General features: G+C 48.9%; 1 protein-coding gene across 4 annotated transcripts in view; it reads left to right on the plus strand.

Moving 5' to 3' along the window:
• The window catches only part of IRF2 (interferon regulatory factor 2), a 77702-nt gene extending 63535 nt beyond the window's left edge, over window positions 1-14167 (plus strand). For 3 of the 4 annotated variants that reach the window (XM_072950474.1, XM_072950473.1, XM_072950475.1), the window contains 3 exons: window positions 5191-5355; window positions 12038-12084; window positions 13338-14167. In XM_072950474.1, the coding sequence (XP_072806575.1) occupies window positions 5191-5355; window positions 12038-12084; window positions 13338-13646 (521 nt within the window). In that variant the 3' untranslated portion in view covers window positions 13647-14167. The remainder of the gene's footprint in view (window positions 1-5190; window positions 5356-12037; window positions 12085-13337) is intronic. The other variant, XM_072950476.1, reaches the window with a different exon arrangement.
• The last annotated feature ends 3468 nt before the right edge of the window (window positions 14168-17635 follow it).

Raw genomic sequence — 17635 nt, forward strand, 5'->3', positions numbered from 1 at the left:
GGCCTGCTTATATACACCCTGCAAAAAAAGCTTTGATCTTGACCCTGCAGCTGCCTGAGTGACCTTGGCAATTTACCGAGCCTCCCTGGGTTTTAGCTTTTTTCAGCTGCAAAGTGGGTAGGACCAACCCACCTTCAAAGAACTTTCTGGTTTCGAATAGTCTACCTTTAAGAGCTTTCTTTGACGTGTGGGGGCAGCTACTTTCTCAGGTGGGGCCCAGCGTTAAGTCAACAATTGTTAATAAAGTAAGAATGACCTTTTAAGGAATCAAACCGGTTCATCAGTAACCAGCCATGAATAATATTGTTGTAAGTCTCAGCAACAAGGTCCAGATAAAATTACATTCCTGTGGGTGACTCTTTTCCTGATGTGCTGACCTCCCTAAGCTGGAGAAGCTTAGTGGATTTCTAGCTTCTCCAACCATTTGAGAATTTCCTTGGCACCCAATATAGAACTGTTGAAAAGCAATTTCAGTATTGGTTATGAGCCCAGAGTCTTATTAAGGTGAGATTTGGAAGTTTTTTTTTTTTTTAATCTGAAAAGGGGCTTAGAAAGTTTGAATTTCTTTGACTTTTTCTGTTAGGGAGTCTGTACTGCAGAGCCCTGGGGAGTTGAGCACTGGGTCAGAGAGAGCTGGATTTGAATCCTGGTTCTGCCACTTCCTGGCTGTCTGACCTTGACTTAAATCTTTGGACTCTCCATTAGTTATTTAACTCATAAAGCTTTTCCTCTTGTCTCCAATGGGGATGATAAATGTACCTTCCCTAGCGGTTGTGAGGTCTGGCAGGTGGTCAGGCAAGGTGAGAAAGACACAGTTCAGCGCTCCAGAAATGTTATGTTTGGCTATTATAGGGTGTCAGTTAGGACACCCTAGCACGTAGAGGGCTCCCACGTCTGACCTCATGTATTGTAGCAGATTGCCAAGTTTGCTCTCCTTGTGCGACTTCCGTGGTCAGGGATCAGTGGCACTGTCTGTGTTGTCCCCTGGGGCAAAGTTTGGTGGCTCAGGGAAATCAGTTCACATCTATCTGTATAGATGGAGAGAGAGAGAAAGAGAGATGGTTTGATTAGGGCAGGGGTGTATGGAACGCATGCCCGGAGAGCATCTCAGATGTTGGGATTTCCCTGCTTCTCCCCTGGACTTGTGACTTGTGAGTTGGGAAGTTTCTAAAGTCCTCCATCATGGAGAGCATTGGTCGTCCCTGTCCCAGGCACAAAGCCGCACAATCCTAGGTTGACATTTGGCCTTAGAGATAATGTAATTATATTAACTGAGTATCGAGATTGTAGCCCAGAAAACAAAAATCTGTTTTTCTATCTGGGTTACTGGCATTCCGGATAGGCTTAAAATCGGAATAGAGGTGCTTATCTACTTTTTTGTCTTAAAGTGTGTGTATTATGTGAAATACAGTAAAACTCACCTGCTTTAGGCATTCAGATCTGTGAATGTTGAGAGACGCCCTCGGTTGGGTAACCACCAGTACATTCAAGACATAGGACCTTTTCCTCATCCCCAAAACATTTCCTCCCCCTCCCCCAGCCGCTGGCAGCTGTGGCCTGCTATGTCTTTATCACTTCATCTAGGTTTTTTAAAGTCCACTCGCCAGGAGTCTTGAAGTTGTCTAGAAAACGTTCATTGTTACGTGCAGTATTTGCAAGTGGTCCTGAACTCCTGCAGGACCCTGGCTCCAGTCTGGGAGCCTTGCTCTGTTCACTCATCTCCTTTCCAGCAGAGATTCATGGAGCTGCCCTCCCGTACAAGCCACAAGCACATGCTGTCTGTGACTCGATACAGAAAGTTCTAATGCAGGTTCTCAGCTCTCTTGGGAGCCATCATTTGGTTGGGAGATGACACATACAAATAAAAAAGCTGAAGGAAGATCTGCAGAATTAACTGGCCACGCGAGGCAGAAAGTCAAGACACGTCCCAGGGTCGCGTGACATTGTAGTTTTGGCTGAGCTGTGGGACGGGGAGTGAGAGGCCCGCTTGAAAGAGAGGGCAGTCTGTTCTGGGGTGGGCAGGAAAAGGCCCCCCGAAGCAGAGGCATCTAACTCGGCCTCACCCTCCCCTTCCCCCCAACTGTGTTACTGCCTCATCGGAGCCTTTGGTTTCCTGGTTCTGGAAAAAAAATACTCTGCTCTTCAGCTTTCATCACACGCCCCCCTCCCTTCTCTCCCTCTCCACCGCAGCCCTCAGCTTCTGCTCTGGAGTATTAAGTGCTGATTTCTTGCCCCACTGGACTTCTTACAAACCAGATCCTATTCCAGATTGCGCTTCCTCTGTCCCTGCTAGTACCTGACGGCAACGCCCTGTGCAAAGAAGGTGCTCCGTAAATCTTTGTTAGTTGGAGTTGGGCCTTATGGGGGAGAACACCAAGGGGGAGAACAAAGGGGTGCAGTTAGCAAGATGCTTGAGCGGCCCCTGTTGTTTATGCTCCCAGCTAGCTCGCCGCCTCTCTCCTTGGAGTGACAGTGCAAGAGAGAAATGAATTTTGCAGCATTAGAAATGAAAGTGGCTTTGATTTAAGTCAAATTTGTGTAAGATTTTAATTGCCTTGGGATACAGGGTATCAGTGGTCCCCACCTCCTTGTCAGACACGCGCATGCGCGCACACACACACACACACACACACACACACACACACACATGCAGGCGTTTGGCTTCTCTCTCCACCCACCAGCTGCTTCTAGGACTTGGGAAAGGACAGGACAGATCTCGTTTCCCTGCCGTTTTATTTTACTTGGGAGAAGAGGCAGCAGAAACTTGAGAGAGGTCAGTGTCAGCGCTCAGTCTGTGTCTGGTGAACTGCATAATTGATGCTCTCAGGCTCAAGGAGGAGGGTCCAAAAGATAAAATAAAAAGTGGGGAGTCTGCCTGCCGTATTTAGCCTGCCTTCCTTTTCTTTAATTTTATCCCCGCCAGGAGAACCTGCTCGGCATCCGATTTCCCCTCCGTTCTGTGTGCCGTGACTTTGTGGACTCTTTATCACATCCCCAGATCTCCTTTCTCAGTCTCTTTGGGGCCTTTCTTTTTTTTACTAGAAAAATCAGTGAATTCTCACTCCCTTCTAAAGCCTTCCCTGAGTAGAAATCAGGTTATGTTCTCCCTTCCTTATGCCAGTCACTTCATCACTGCCATCCCCCCACAAGCACTTAAAACAGAAATCCATGTACAAACAGAGATACTTGAGCAATCAAAATACTTTCAACGGTCAGAACAGGTGCTAGCCCAGGTTGCTAACTTCTCAACGCAACTGGAATGTGGCCGCCTTCCTGCCTCACCTGAACGTTTTACAGATGACCGAAAAAGGGCTGGGGGACGCAGAGCACTGCACATAATCCAAGCTGTGTGGCTTTAGGGAAGGCACTCGACTTCTCTGTGCCTGAATGGCTTCACTTATAACAGGATAATGATGCTTTCCCTGTCATGCTCCTGGGTTGAAGTGTTAAAACGACTTACACAGGCACGAGCGAAACATTGATTATGATGGCAAAGCTTTGAGAGAGGCCCTGGGGATAACATTGTTCTCATTTGTTTGTTGGTGCCAGTTTCCAGGGGTATTCCATCCAATCAGTTGCCAATAGAAGTATAAGGTCGGCTCTGTTTGAAAGTAGGACAGGGCATTAGAGGCATTCAAATTAAAACTGCAATGAAGTATTCCTGCACCTCTACCAGAATGACTAAAGTCAAAAAATAGTGTCAACACCAAAAGCTGACCAAAAGGTGCATAAATTAAGATCAACCGTACATTGTTGGTGGGAATGTAAAATGGTATCACCACTCTGGACAATAGTTTGGCAGCTTCTTGTAAAACTAAACATACAACTACCATGAGACCCAGTAATTACCACTCTTGGTCATTTGTCCCAGAGAAATGGAAACTTATGTTCATATAAAACCTGTGTGCAAATGTTCATAGAACCTTATTTGTAGTAGCCAAAGAATAGAAACAACCCAGAAGCCCTTCAGTGGGTGAATAAAAACAGACTGTGGTACGTCCATGCCATAGAGTATTATGCAACAGTGTAAAGGGACCAACTGTTAATACATGCAACAGCTTGGATGAATCTGCAGGGAATTATGCTGAGTGAAAACAGCCCGTCTCAAGAAGTTACTCTGTGAGTCCACTTATGAAGCATCCTTAAAGGGACAAAAATTATAGAAATGGGAAACAATGAGTGGATGTCAGGGGTTAGAGACAAAGGGGGTGGGGGCTGAAGGCAGGTGGATGCAGTTATGGGAGATGGTTGTGATGAAGGAACTGGTCAGTGTGATGACTGTGGTAGTGTATACTTGCAACCTCATTTGTGATAAAACTGCACAACTAAGCACACATACACAGAGGAGCACACGTGAAACGGAGGCAATCTGAAGATCATGCGTAGATTGTTATCAACATCAGTATCCTGATACTGTACGTAGTTTTGCAGGATGTTACCATTGGAGGACACCTGGGTAAAGGGCATGCTGGATTTCTGTATTATTTCCTACAACTGCATGTGAATCTATAGTGATCTCAAACTGAGAAGTTTAATTTTTAAAAAGTTGTGGGGGTCAGAATTCATCTTACCAGTGTTTCAGGGTATTGACTCCGCTAAGGTGTGCTGGGACTGGGAAACCATTTTTCTCCATCGTCCTGAGATTACAACCATTGCCTGCGGAGTAGGCAGAGGGCTGGGAGTGTGCACAGAGCATCCCACAGCTAGAAATGACACAGTAGGGTAGATTTTAGTGGTCCCCCTTCCTTATGAGAGTTGATGATGTCTCTCTGGACCCCAGGACTCAGAAAATAGCAATGGCAGCTTCCTTCAAAGCAAGAGCAGAAAACAGATAAGGTCAGGTTCAAAGCACTGTTTCTGTCTCTGGCCCTGGGACGGGTCTGGATGCAGCCTCTGGTCCTTCAGCCTTGGCTCCTGGCTGAGGAGTTTGGGATGCTGCCACATGTAAGCACCGTCGGCAGGCGCACTGGAAATAGCCCTGGGGAGCCAGATTATTGGCAGGCGACTTCTACGGGGACATTAACCCAAAAGTAAGGCTTGTTGTTATTTCATGGCAGACGCCATTTGGTGACCTGGAATCTGAGTCCCGGCTCTTGGGCTCTCTGCAGGAAGTTTGTGTTTCTTGAGCGTGTATGCTGGGATGGCGAAGGCTGGCGACGTTGGTGTGTGATGGCCGTCTTTTCTTTGAAGTTGTAGGACAGTCACATCTGGACAGCAACATTGAGGATCAAGAGATTGTCACTAATCCGCCAGACATCTGCCAAGTTGTCGAGGTGACCACCGAGAGCGACGAGCAGCCGGTCAGCATGAGTGAGCTTTACCCTCTGCAGATCTCCCCCGTGTCCTCCTACGCAGGTGAGGGGGTGGGTCGGAAACCTTGCCACCTGAGGAAGGAATACGGGAGGGCAGGCCTTTAGTCTAGGGTGACCCGTTGCACCAACACAGTAGAGAACCTCTCCTCTGTCCTAAGAATTATTCTGGCTGGAATTATTCTTGCTGTAATTTTCTCAGCCAACATCTTCTTGGACACTTATGTTCTCAGTCAGGAGACACGGTCACAGCATTGTACTTGCTCACCCATAATGTGTTCACACGTGACCCACAGATACTCAGATTTCTCTGGGGAAGTAGTTCGTCCGAGTCTGTTTTATTTGCACAAATTATCAGCAAGTTGGAAGGGTGTTGTTAATGGAATCTAAGTTTGAGCAAGCTGGACAGGGCCTTAGAGGTCACCTTTTCTGGGTCCTTCACTGGAAGGAAGGAACTTTGCTCCAGGTCACAAATCCTTGTTCCACTCTGTTCCACCATGCTTACTTGTCACTTCCATATATTTTCCCCTTCTTTCTTTATTTAGGACAGCTAGGTGAGTGAGCCCGTTTCTGATTCTCTAGGGAATGCACCACAGAGTTGCAGGAGTTGGCCCTGACAGTCAAGATTAGAACTAAATTCAGTCAGTTCTTCCATCTTTACAGGATAAAGTGATGGCTCCTTTTTCCCACCAACATTACAGCATCTTACACACGCTTTCTGACGATCTCCATTTAACTTCTGGGGACTCCATCACAATTATGAAGCAGAAGTTCTGAGTCAGTGTTACTGCTTGCAGATATTCAAAATAACAAGCAGGGGCCCTGTCAGGGGTGACTGCAGCCCACTCTAATGAATGGTTCAGGAATTCTCCCCAGTGTCCTTTATGTGCTGCCAGAGAGCGTGTCCTCCAGCCAGGGTGCCACCCCAGCGACAGGCACAGGGTCAGCAGTAGAGTGAGGTTAATTCAGATGATGGGGGGTTTGTGACCTGTCATCCCCTACCTTAACCTCCTATTTCCTGAACCCCGATTTTTAACTTCTTTGTTTTCCTGTTTTTATCCTTATCTTTTTTTTTTTTCACTCCTTTTTGTTTTGTTTTTTAAAAAACTAGGGGAAGTGTTAACCAGGTTTGTTTATTTATTTATTTAGTAGTAGTATTTTTTAATGAGGTACTGGGGATTGAACCCGGGCCCTCATGCTTACTAAGTACACGCTCTACCACTGAGCTAGACCTGCTTCCCTTTTTGTTTTAAATTGTGGCAAACTACACATAACATAACATTTACCATGTTAGCCATTTTGAAGTGTACATTTCAGCAGCATTAGCCGCCTTGACACTGTTGTACAACCATCACCACCTTCCAGCTGCAGAACTTTTTCATCTTGCAAAACTGAAACTCTGTGACCGTGAAACAGTAGCGCCCCACTCCCCTTCCCCCAGCCCCTTGGCAGCTGCCCTTTTACTTTCTGTCCCTGTGAGTCTGGCTCATAGGAGTGGAATCATACAGTGTTTATTCGTTTATGACTGGCTTAACGTCACTTAGCAGAATATCCTCAAGGTCCTAGCTTTCTTTTGTGCCGGGAACATGAAAGGAAAGCGAGAACCAGGCTTGGCTACAGGAAGCCTACGATTCGTCCAACAGGATAAGCTTGTCATCAGCTGTTTGTTCATCAAACGTGCTCTGAGCTCCTGCGGGTGCCGCCCCCCCTGGTCTTTGCCGGCGCCCCCCGTGATAATAGCTGCTATTTGTCGTGTGTTTCTTGTGCCCTGGGAGCTGTGCTACATGCTGGGAGTCGATTGCCTTCTTTAATTCTCATGAGTAGAACCCTGGCAGCCTGGGCACCCTCGTTCCTCTCTCTTTAGAAATTAGGAATCTGAGGCTGACGGGGTGAAGCAGTGTGTCCGGGGCCGGACAGCCGGTCGCACAGTTAGACCCACGCGTAGCCGATGCCAGAGGCCTGTTCTTCGCGCTTCCGGGGTGACGCTGCCCTGCACAACCGCACAGGGCTCCGCCGTCCAGAACGGTCCACGTCCCAGGATCTCCAGGACCAACCAGAGGAAGCAGAGCAGGATGTTTATGCCCTGATGTTACTGTTGGAATAACAGGAACTTGAAACACTAAGCTACTTTGTTCATATTTCCCTGATTCTGGCTGAAAAATGTGGGACTTTCTTGTCTGTCATGCCGCTGCAGGTATCATTACACCAGTGTGTGTGTGTGTGTGTGTGTGTGTGTAGTGTGTGTGTGTGTAGTGTGTGTGTGTGTGTAGTGTGTGTGTGTGTGTGTGTGTGTGTTTGTGTGTGTGTTGGGGGGAGGCTGGAGAAGACTTTTCTGTTTATCTAATTGAGTCAGACTTCTCTAAAGTCTTCTCGAGGATTCTGGAAAGGCCTCTTCTTGCTGTTCCCGCCAGCAGTGGCATTTTGCTTTAGCAAAAGAATCCCGAAACAGCTGACTCATGAGAGAGAAATGAAAATTTCATTACCCTTTTCAGGACACTTGCAGGAGTTGAAAAGGCGGCGTTTCGGGCAAGGCCGGCAGGCAGCCGGGGTCTGGCTGGAGCCCAGCCTGCACTTCTTCCTGTCGTGTCCGCTGTCTGAATCCTCCTGAACGCTCTGGAGGGAGGCTTATTGGATGGAACCAAGATGTGTCATCACTGCTGCTTTCCCAGAGCCCACGGGCACATAAGAAACTCTCGTGTTACTGGCCATGGGTAGCTAAAACAAGAGCCTTCACAGCTCGCTACCAGGAAAGGCAGATTTAGGGGGTGTATTAACTTTCTTCTAACTTTATATTCCCCATGAGAATAGGCTGTTTGCCTGTTTTTCGTGATAGGATTCCGTTGTTTGGACTCTTCAACTGAATTTCAACCTCCTTTAACCCTCTCCTCCACTTGTTTAGGAAACCAGTATTTGGAGGTGGTTGTTTGCTGTTTTGGCCTCCTACTGATCATTGAAATATAATCCCAGTAGTATAAAAACCACATTCATTTTTGCAAGGCTGGCTTCTCCCTGGTCTAAATATTATGGTGAGCAAGAAAAGAGACAGTTTCTTTGAGTTGACATACATCATTGCATTGGATGGTTTTATTGTTTCAAGAAGGCATAAAATTCTAGTTGGATTCATAAAACTTTCATCCTGGGGAGGGGTGTCCCAAAGTTCAACCTTGGGAGGCTCTAGAGAAGAGTGATTTTGTTTTTTAAAGATCTACCATAAAGTGGCCTTTTGCCTGATGAGTGGCACCAGGATTGTTGGTGATACAGTAAAAGGAAGCCCCGGGAGTATTTCAGGGAAGAGTGGATGAGAGATGAAGAAGAAAGCTTAAGACAAAGGATTAACTGGTGATACGTGAGACAAGAAAGATTTCCTACTGACCAGCAACCAGCAGGCAAGACTTTGGGTCCTTATGGAAACCACAACAGGCTTGCATTTAGTTGGGTGGGGCAAAAATAAAAGTGCTTGGAGATTCACAGGACTCTGATTTGAACCTTTTCTTCGAGCCTTCTAGTGAAAGTAATTGAGGAAATGATCGAGGGAAAGAAATCCTTGTTGATCTTGTTAGTAAAACTTGTGGAACAAGAGCCTTCCAGAAAATGCACCAAGATGTCATAGTGCAAAAAGGCTGTGGCAGAAAACATACTGTCTCTCTCCCCATCGTGTTCCTGAGATGATCTGACAGTAAAAACAGGGCTAACTTGAAGGTGACCTAAGACTGGCGTCATTCCAAAACCTCAGCTCTGGAAGAAGCAGCTTTGGGATCATCTAGTCCAAACCGTTCCCTTCATTCTCACCCCAGTTGCTTTCAGGGAAACAGACCAGAAAGATAAACAGACTCCTTGGGTCGCTGTTACTACTCTGTAAACACCCGCAACGTGTTCAGACCATACTAGGGAAGCAACTCCAGGTTTTGTTTTATTCCATGCTACTCGGAACGAATACACAACCAAATCCAAACTAAGCAAAAGGGAAGATGAAACAGCTCACGCTGACGTATCGGCAGTAACGTCGATCTGGAAGCAGCAGCTGCCGTGAACTCGTTTGTTGGTAAGAACCGATCTTGAAAGTGGCAATGGTGAAGGAGAACCAAGAACACAGAGGCAAATGGGTGTGAGTGCCCCCAGCAAAGCACTTTGAGCCAGTGACTCGGGTAGTCGTGAGCACCGTGTCGTCCAGAGAGAAGGGTCTGGATCCTCGGGCTAGTGCTTCAAGCATCTCCTGCTCCCAGGCTCAAGGCACTCAAGGCCCTTCTTTTAAACAATAAAATTTAGAAATCTCTGTTTGCTAATCGAAGAGTCTTCCAAACAACTTCAGAAGTAGTTGATCTCCGTTTAGAAACAATGCTTCTCAGCTAAAAAACTCAAGTGTCAGCAGAAAACGCAAGTTCAGAGCATGTGTGTCTTCTGTCTCCGACTGTCTCCCTGAAGTTGAAAACTGGCTTCTTACAGGCCATTAACAACCTGATCACATTCATGGCCATCCAAGGTCTTACCCAGGAATCTTCCCCGGGGTCTGCCTCCCCGCCCCTCCTGCATCTGTGACTTGGGCTGAGGTGGGACCCAGCACCTCAGAGCTACCTGCTCATTTTCGCCAATTTCCAACCCCCGGAACACGCCTGGTGGCATCGGGTTTTTATTGGAAGGGTAGAGGAACAGAAGGTGTTGGTGTTCAGGGAGGACGATTAGGAGTGGAGGGGCCTAGACATGCAGGAAAGGAAGAGAAACTTTGGCTTCGGAGCACAAAGACAGTGAGCCACAAAAATGGAAAGGGGATCTTGAAGTTTCATCAGAGGCCAGAGCCGCGGGAGAGCTTCGGCACATGGCCCAGAATCAGAGGCCGCTCTGTCGTCCCTGCTTGGCGCTGACTCAGTCCACAACCTTGGCTGGTTTCTCAACATCTCTGTTCCGCATTTTTCTCGGGAGTGGCAGCGCTGATTCCTGCCTCCTGGGGTCCTGAGTGAGTGTGCAGTTTAAGTGAGGAGGGGCATTTTCCCTGGCTGTTGTTTTTAATTTCTTGTGGTGTGGAAACATCTCAGTGGGGCCGGTTTGCCTTGATAATTAGAGAGTCAAGCCTTCTCGAGCGTCTACTGCCCCCACCGGGGATGCTTCTGGAAAGTCTGCACAGCCTGCAGGGTGGACAGGCCCGTCTTCTAGGTCTGAGGGTCACCCTCGGCGATCACTTGGGTGAAGTCACTGGGGAACAGTGGCACAGAAACGTGCATGAAGGCCCCAGTGCAGTCACTTGCGGTTTCTTTGTTTGAGGAATGAATGTGTGACTCAGTTTGTCCATTTGTTCCTTAGGCTTTAATTCGTGGAGAGCCTGGTCTGTGGCTGGTGCTCTGGGTGGCCGGGAGGGCTCTGGGCTGGGAGGCATCTGGTCACAGCTGTGACACCAGCAAGACTGGAGGCTGGAAGCCAGTCCCTGCATGGGTTTGGGAATGAAGTGGGTAGAAGGCCCAAGAACACACAAGGTCTTCTGCATAAGCGGGGGGGAGGGGGGCGATGGGAGCTGCTCCCTGACTTAGGGCCCTTGAGGGACTGAACAAGACCTGCATCAGAGGCGCCGGCATTCGGTAGAACACCCCGTAAATGCTCACTGTTAGGGTTCCCTCCCAGCCTTGTCTGCGAGATGAATGACCTAGACTCAGGGTCTCCGAGGGCCATGGGTTTGGGAAGTTCTGCCTGCTGTGCTTTCATTTCTCAACGCTCTGAACACTGAAAAACTGCACACCATCCATTTTGTATATAAAACAGTTAAAATTTTTTTTTACTTAAAAAAATTAAAAATGTGTTGCTTTAAACAAATCCTGTATTCTGTGTCCAGGTGACATGTAGTCACCAGCTGTTGACTCTGCCTCTGTTTACCAGCCTGTCGTGCAAATCCAGCGTGGAACGAGGCCAGTGAGCGCAGGACGAAGGCACACTGGCCCTTACTGGGTGTAGCGAGGCCCATGCTGGCCTCTCCCCAGTCATCACATCAGCCCCTTTGGAAGGTGTTTACACTCCCGTTTTACAGATCAGGAAACTGGCTCAGTGAGGTTAAGTCACTCGTTCCGTGTCTCACAGCTGGCAGGTTGCATCGGGATGGTAACCGAATTAGCTTATCTATTGCTGCGTGACCATGTAACCACAAACTTACTGGCCTAAAACAACACACGTTTTTCATCCCACAGTTTCTGAGGATCAGGAGGGCAGGCCTGGCTTTGCTGGGTCCTCTGCTCAGGGCAGTCTCTGCACAAACCAGCAGTTAAGGGCTGGTCCAGGGCCGCTGTCCCATCTGAGGATGGGGCTGGGGAGGCTCTGCTCCCAGGCTCACACGGTTTGAGGCAGAACGCAGTTCCTGGCAGGTTGTCAGATGCAGGGCCTCAGTTTCTCACTGGCTGTTGGCTGGAAGTAGTCCTTAGTTGTCCAAGCCTCTAAGCCAGCAAGGGAGACAGTCGCACCCCATCCCGGGACCCAGAGGCCGAGAATAAACACAGCCTGGCTCAGGGAACACCAGTCCCCCTTCAGCTCTCAAACTTTCCCCTGAAGGAGCAAAGTGAGAGGAGTAAAATTCGCTCTGGCACCGCCCAGGCCCCAGCGTCGGACCTCACAGGGGGGCGGAGATGATGAGTCTAGGGACCCGGTTCTCTTTTGAAGAAAGGAGTGCTGATCCATTTTGAAAACACTGCCTGAGCCTCGAAACAGTTTGAGGGGCAGGAATGATGGCCCTGTGTTTTTCTCTCTGTGAACAGAAAGCGAAACTACCGATAGTGTGCCCAGTGACGAGGAGAGCTCAGAGGTAAGCGAGGCGGCCGCCCGTGGCTGCAGCAGGCGCCCGGTGGCCGCTCCCCGCGCGCCCGCCGCGTCCCTGCTGCTGGCCAAGTTTTCTTCCTTCTGATCACGAGTTTCCCTTCTGGATTTTTTTTTTTTTTGGTGGTGGTGAAATAGACATAATGTAAAATGTACAGTGCTTTTGGATTTTGAATTATAAAATGAAGCTCTGGGAACCGAATGGGAGGGGAGGGAGTAAGACGTTACCGTCAGAAAGGAGGCTATGATGGCAGGAAAAGGCCGGAAACGTTGATATTCTTCCTTCCATAAACATCCTGATTTCCAAGCAGAAATGCAAGGTCCCAGGGGCGGCCGAAAGCCAGGATGAAAAGTCAGCGTCAGGAAGTGCTGAGCAAAAGTAGCTCCCCGATGCCTGGAGGCCCCGCCCTCTGTGATCCGGGCCCAGAGGCCGGGTGTGTGTTCAGTCCGGATTCTCAGTCTCCTGCTTCTGATTTCCCTCCTTCCCCTACACGGGCTCCTACACGGCAGGAAATGGCTGTAATGGTGAGGGGAAGTATTCCTGCGAGGCCTGCTTGGTGTCTGTGTTTGAGTGAGAGACAGACAGACAGACTGACTAGTGGTGTTTGGAATTAGCAGTTTCCCAACGTACAAATATTTGCAAGCCTTGTCCAAGAATTCTGAAAAGACAGTAGATGTGGATGCTTACGTCCATTCAGACCCCGTTTCTTCAAGGTGGGACTCCAGCTCCTTCCGTCTGCTTCCACACGGGAGCTCTAGGCTGTACCCATTTGGAAGCAGTCGAGGGGCATTCCCCGCTGTCACGAGCGCCTGGCCTCCCTCCTCCTGAGAACGCAGGTTGACTCAAAGATCAGATCGGGCCGTCAGGGAGAAACCAAGCCACCATGACACACCAGCCGCCGTGGCTCGGAGCTGCCTGAGGATGGGGCCGGGCGATGGGAGTAGAGGGGAGCCAGAAGCCCAGCGGCCGCCTTGTTTTCCTGCCTTCATAGAACAGTCTCGGCTAGGTTTCTGGGAGGTAGTAAGTGGGCGCGGGTGAGAGGGCAGAGAAACCGGTGCCGGGGGCGTGCATGACGGGACGGATTTCAGTTCAGGGCTGCAGAGTCGCTCCACTTCTTGTTAACTCCACGGGCCTCTTAAGAAATTCAGACACCGACACGTAGGAAGAGGGGCACGTTATTTTAAAGAAGCCATTCAAGAGAAGGCAAAGAAAACACATATCTTTCTTGTTTTCTTTGAAAGGGGCGGCCACACTGGCGGAAGAGGAACATTGAAGGCAAGCAGTACCTGAGCAACATGGGGACGCGGAGCACCTACCTGCTGCCCAGCATGGCAACCTTCGTCACCTCCAACAAGCCCGACCTCCAGGTCACCATTAAAGAGGAGAGCTGTCCGGTGCCTTACAACAGCTCCTGGCCCCCTTTCCCAGACCTGCCCCTGGCCCCCTCCGTGACCCCCGCGCCCAGCAGCAGTCGGCCCGACCGGGAGACCCGGGCCAGCGTCATCAAGAAGACATCTGACATCACCCAGGCCCGGGTCAAGAGCTGTTAAGCCTTTGATCCCCCCGGTGGTTGTTGGGATTTCTTGGCTTTGTCTTATTGTTTGTTTGTATTTTTTTTTTCTCTCTGACACCTATTTTAGACAAATCTTAAGGGAAAAACCTTGACAATAGAACAGTGATTTCTGTGTCCAACTCCAGTACTGGACCTTCTTTTTAAACTCAGGACTCCAGCCCATTGGTAGACGCGAATCCCTAGGCCTGCTGGATCTTCCAGGGCTGCTCCCTCAAGTTCAAGGACGTCATAGGACCAACACCCACACGGGCAGTGGGGTGCTGCATTGCCTGCGGTCAAGGGCAGCATGGTGGAGTGGATGCCTCGGAACGGATATGAAAATGTGAACTAGCTGGAATTTTTTATTCTTGTGAATATGTACATAGGGCAGTACTAGCGACATTGCAGTCTGCTTCTGCACCTTATCTTAAAGCACTTACAGGTAGACCTTCTTGTGATCTTGCTCTGTTCCACAGCACAGTCAGCATCCTTCCTCCCACCTCCCCTCCCCACCCCTCCCCTCCCCTCCCCTCCTCTTCCCCTCCCCTCCCCTCCCGTCCTCTCCTCTCCCCTCCCATCCTCTTCCCCTCCCCTCCCCTTCCACCCCACCCCATCCTCTCCCCTCCCCTCCCATCCAGTTTCTTTCCTCCTTTGCCTCCCCTCAAAGGCTGTGTTCCACATCCCTGAGGAGGAGAAGAAAATGAACTTCTCCGCAGATGTCCCATTTTAAGACTGCTTTAAAAAAAAGAAAAAAAATCTTTCTAATCTGCTATGCTTGAATGCCACGCGGTACAGAGGAAAACAATCCTGGAGACGTTATGCAAATTCCCAGATTTGAAGACGAAATACTCTAATTCTAACCAGAGCAAGTTTTTTTATTTTTTATACAGGGGAATATTTTATTCAAGGTAAAATTCTAAAGAAAATATAATTGTTTTTTATCTTTTCTACAGCAAATTTATAATTTTAAGATTTTCCTTCTCTTGTTTATTGGCAGTTGTTAATACATCCTTCTGGCACATTTTTTTTTTAATTTTGTAAAGATGAAAAAGCTTTTATGAGCTTATGTAGCAATCAAATTATCCTGTGGATTGATAATAAATGAATATGATATATAGTTAAATTTTTAATGGGCATCACGCTTGGCTTTATCTGTGTCCACCTTAGAGCGCAGTCACAGGACAGGACTGACAAAGGGCCGTTTCTTTTTTGGGGACCAGAACTTTTCCCCTTGATGATCACAAGAAACCCTGGAGGTTCCCGTTGTGAGGATACGGACGGCTTCCTCTTTCGGGTGCTCGCCCCGAGCTGGACACTGCTGAACGTTTTACATGATGCTTTCCCTTCTTCACTCATCAATGTTGTGCGCAGGACAGGGATTTATCTCCATTTCACAGGGAGGAAGTAAAGGAAAATGCCTTTACTCAAGGTCACGTGGACAGTAAGAGTGAAGAGCAAGAGTTGAGCCCAAGGCTGGTATGACTCTGGAGGGAGGCTCTTTAACAAACCCTTCCACTCTCCTCTCCGGTCAGCAAATTCCACCTACGCCTGTGTTTTTCCTGTTCTTAAACATATGACTAAAATTCTGTATTTATGTTATAGACCAGGCTCTTGGATAAGACATTTTCAGTAACAGGAAATATTTGTCGGGTTCCTAGTCAACATCAGTCGTCTTTCTAAGACCTGGGGCCTCGGCCCTGGGCCCGGCCCTGAGCACTCAAGGCATGTGTTTTCTTCTCTCTCTTTATTTTTTTTTCCTAGTGGAGGTCATGGGGATTGAACCCAGCACCTCACACAGGCTAAGCACTGAGCTCCACCAACCTAGGCATGACTTCTCCAGAAAGAAATGTGAATTCCGGGACCTGGGACTCCTCCACCCGCTGGGCGCATCCAGGTGCGTCCCGACCTGGGGAAGCCGCTGCGCCCCGCCCCGCCCCGCCCGCCGCCGGAAGATCGGAGTCAGCTGCCTGCCTCCTCCGGGGAGGGGGGGGGCTGCGAGGTTAATATTTGAAAAGGTGCTTTCAGTGAGAGGACAAAGGGCTATTTTTAGGCCTCTCTCTATGCGTAGCTGCAGATATAATTAGTGGCCACAAAATTATCCAGCCCTGAACAAAAATTAACTGAAGCATTTTACTGGTGGGCGGGGGATGGTCGAGTTGCCTCGTGTGGAGAGTGGACGGCTCCTGGGAGGAGCACTTTGTTCCCCTCAGCGTCACAGCAAAGCCTGGCTTTCTCAGCGAGGGGAGAGGCCACGAGGAGGAGAGATGTCCGCCGCCTTCGCGCTGTGCTCCTCAGACCCACCCTCCCGCAGGTCCTGAATAAACAGGTCCAGTTCTCCGTGACTTGTATCTAACTCCTACCTCGTCATCCTGTTTCAGAGCACACTAAAAACCGGTGACAGAGGGTGGCCCTCAGTCTCACAATCTGGGGATTAAATGGTTAAGTGTAGCTCTTGATCCCTGTCCCCCTTCCCTCTTCCAAACCCCAGCTCACAGCGACTCTGCAGGGGGCCCCAGCACCACCCCAGGTGCTTCCTCCAACCTCCGAGTGATGACCCTAGGCACAGGATCTTCCCAGGCGGGAGAGGATGGAGGATTTGGAAATGCACAGTGGAGGGACGAAAGGGAATCATCCGTGGCCAAGAAGTTTCAGGAGAAACAGAATCCTGTTCAAACTATTTCTGAGAAAGGCTGTCATGTTTCAAAGTGTTACTTGCCAGGAGTGTAGGGACACTAGCTAGTTATCTCGGGCCTGGGCTTGGCAGGAGGAAGAAAAACAAAGTAGATGGGCCATCTCAGGGGCTCCAGTCTCAGACTTCATTGTCCGTTAGAGGAAGTTCAGGGGACACGTGCTTCATTCATCTGGCATCTGTGAGAGCTGATACGCTTTTATGACGGGCTTGTGTGTGTGTGTGTGTAACTAGCAGGTTCACCAGCCAGCACCCAGGTCTCCCCCTTGATAACGAGGACCCTTGCACAGCTGTGAATTGTGAATTCAGGGACAGGAACTTCCTCCTAGTCGGAAGGTTGAGAGAACCCAGTACGCCGGCGAATTGCAAAGGGTTTCCAGAACACCATTTGTAAGTCTCAAAATAAATCCATGCTCAACCATAACATTTTTTCCATGTTTTGATGAAGTAACTGCCAGAGGAGGTGTTTAGTCTATTTAAATGTATTTATAGAGAAGAAGAAATATACATGGAAAAGAAATACACACAAACCCATTGGACATCAGAATCCCAAAATAGTAGCCCTTTTTTTTTTAATTCTCCCAAATGTAAAGGGTACTAAACTATCAGGTAACCACTAGTGAGATAAAAATTTTAGGAACGAGGAAGATTAGTGATTTGGTTTCAGGATTCTGAGTTTTCAAATTGGTGCTTTCGGAAGTATTTTGCATGTGAATAAAAACAATGTTAAGCCCCAGACAGCCTTCTGCCCTAATGGAACATGAGACATTCCATTTGCTTGAGGCCATTCTTTGAACATTGAATTCATTAGGTTTAAAAGCCCCCTGTTAGTCTAGCTATGGACAAACAGACTCAGATGAAAGGTGAGAGTAAGAAACTCCCTATGCTGCCAAATTTCTGCCTAAGAAAGACAAAAAGCAGGCTAGGGAGAGGTTTGCAAGCAGGTACCCGAGATGGGTCCCTGGCGTGCTGGGCCAGATTCCAGGGTCTCAGCACCAGGTTTGGTTTGGGAAGAGAATGGAAGCAGAAACTGGTTTTTACCCAGTGGTATTCGGCCACCTCATCTTCAAATGCCACCCGCTGGCTTTCCCAGGGCCTGGATGATCAGAGCCAGCGGGACCTGAAGCTGACCAGCCAAGGGGGCTGGGAGCCAGCTCTCCATCTGTTCGCAGGCTGCAGCAGACCCCTCCCCGAGGGGGTCCCAGTCCTTGGGACTTGAAGCTTCTCGAGTTTGTGTCTCAGTCACAGCCTTGATGTGTGGAAATTAGGCAGTCACCCCAGCACGCTCCTCCCCTGGG

Source organism: Vicugna pacos, chromosome 26 (genome assembly GCF_048564905.1).
Source record: "Vicugna pacos chromosome 26, VicPac4, whole genome shotgun sequence".
In the NCBI taxonomy this organism is placed as follows: domain Eukaryota; kingdom Metazoa; phylum Chordata; class Mammalia; order Artiodactyla; family Camelidae; genus Vicugna; species Vicugna pacos.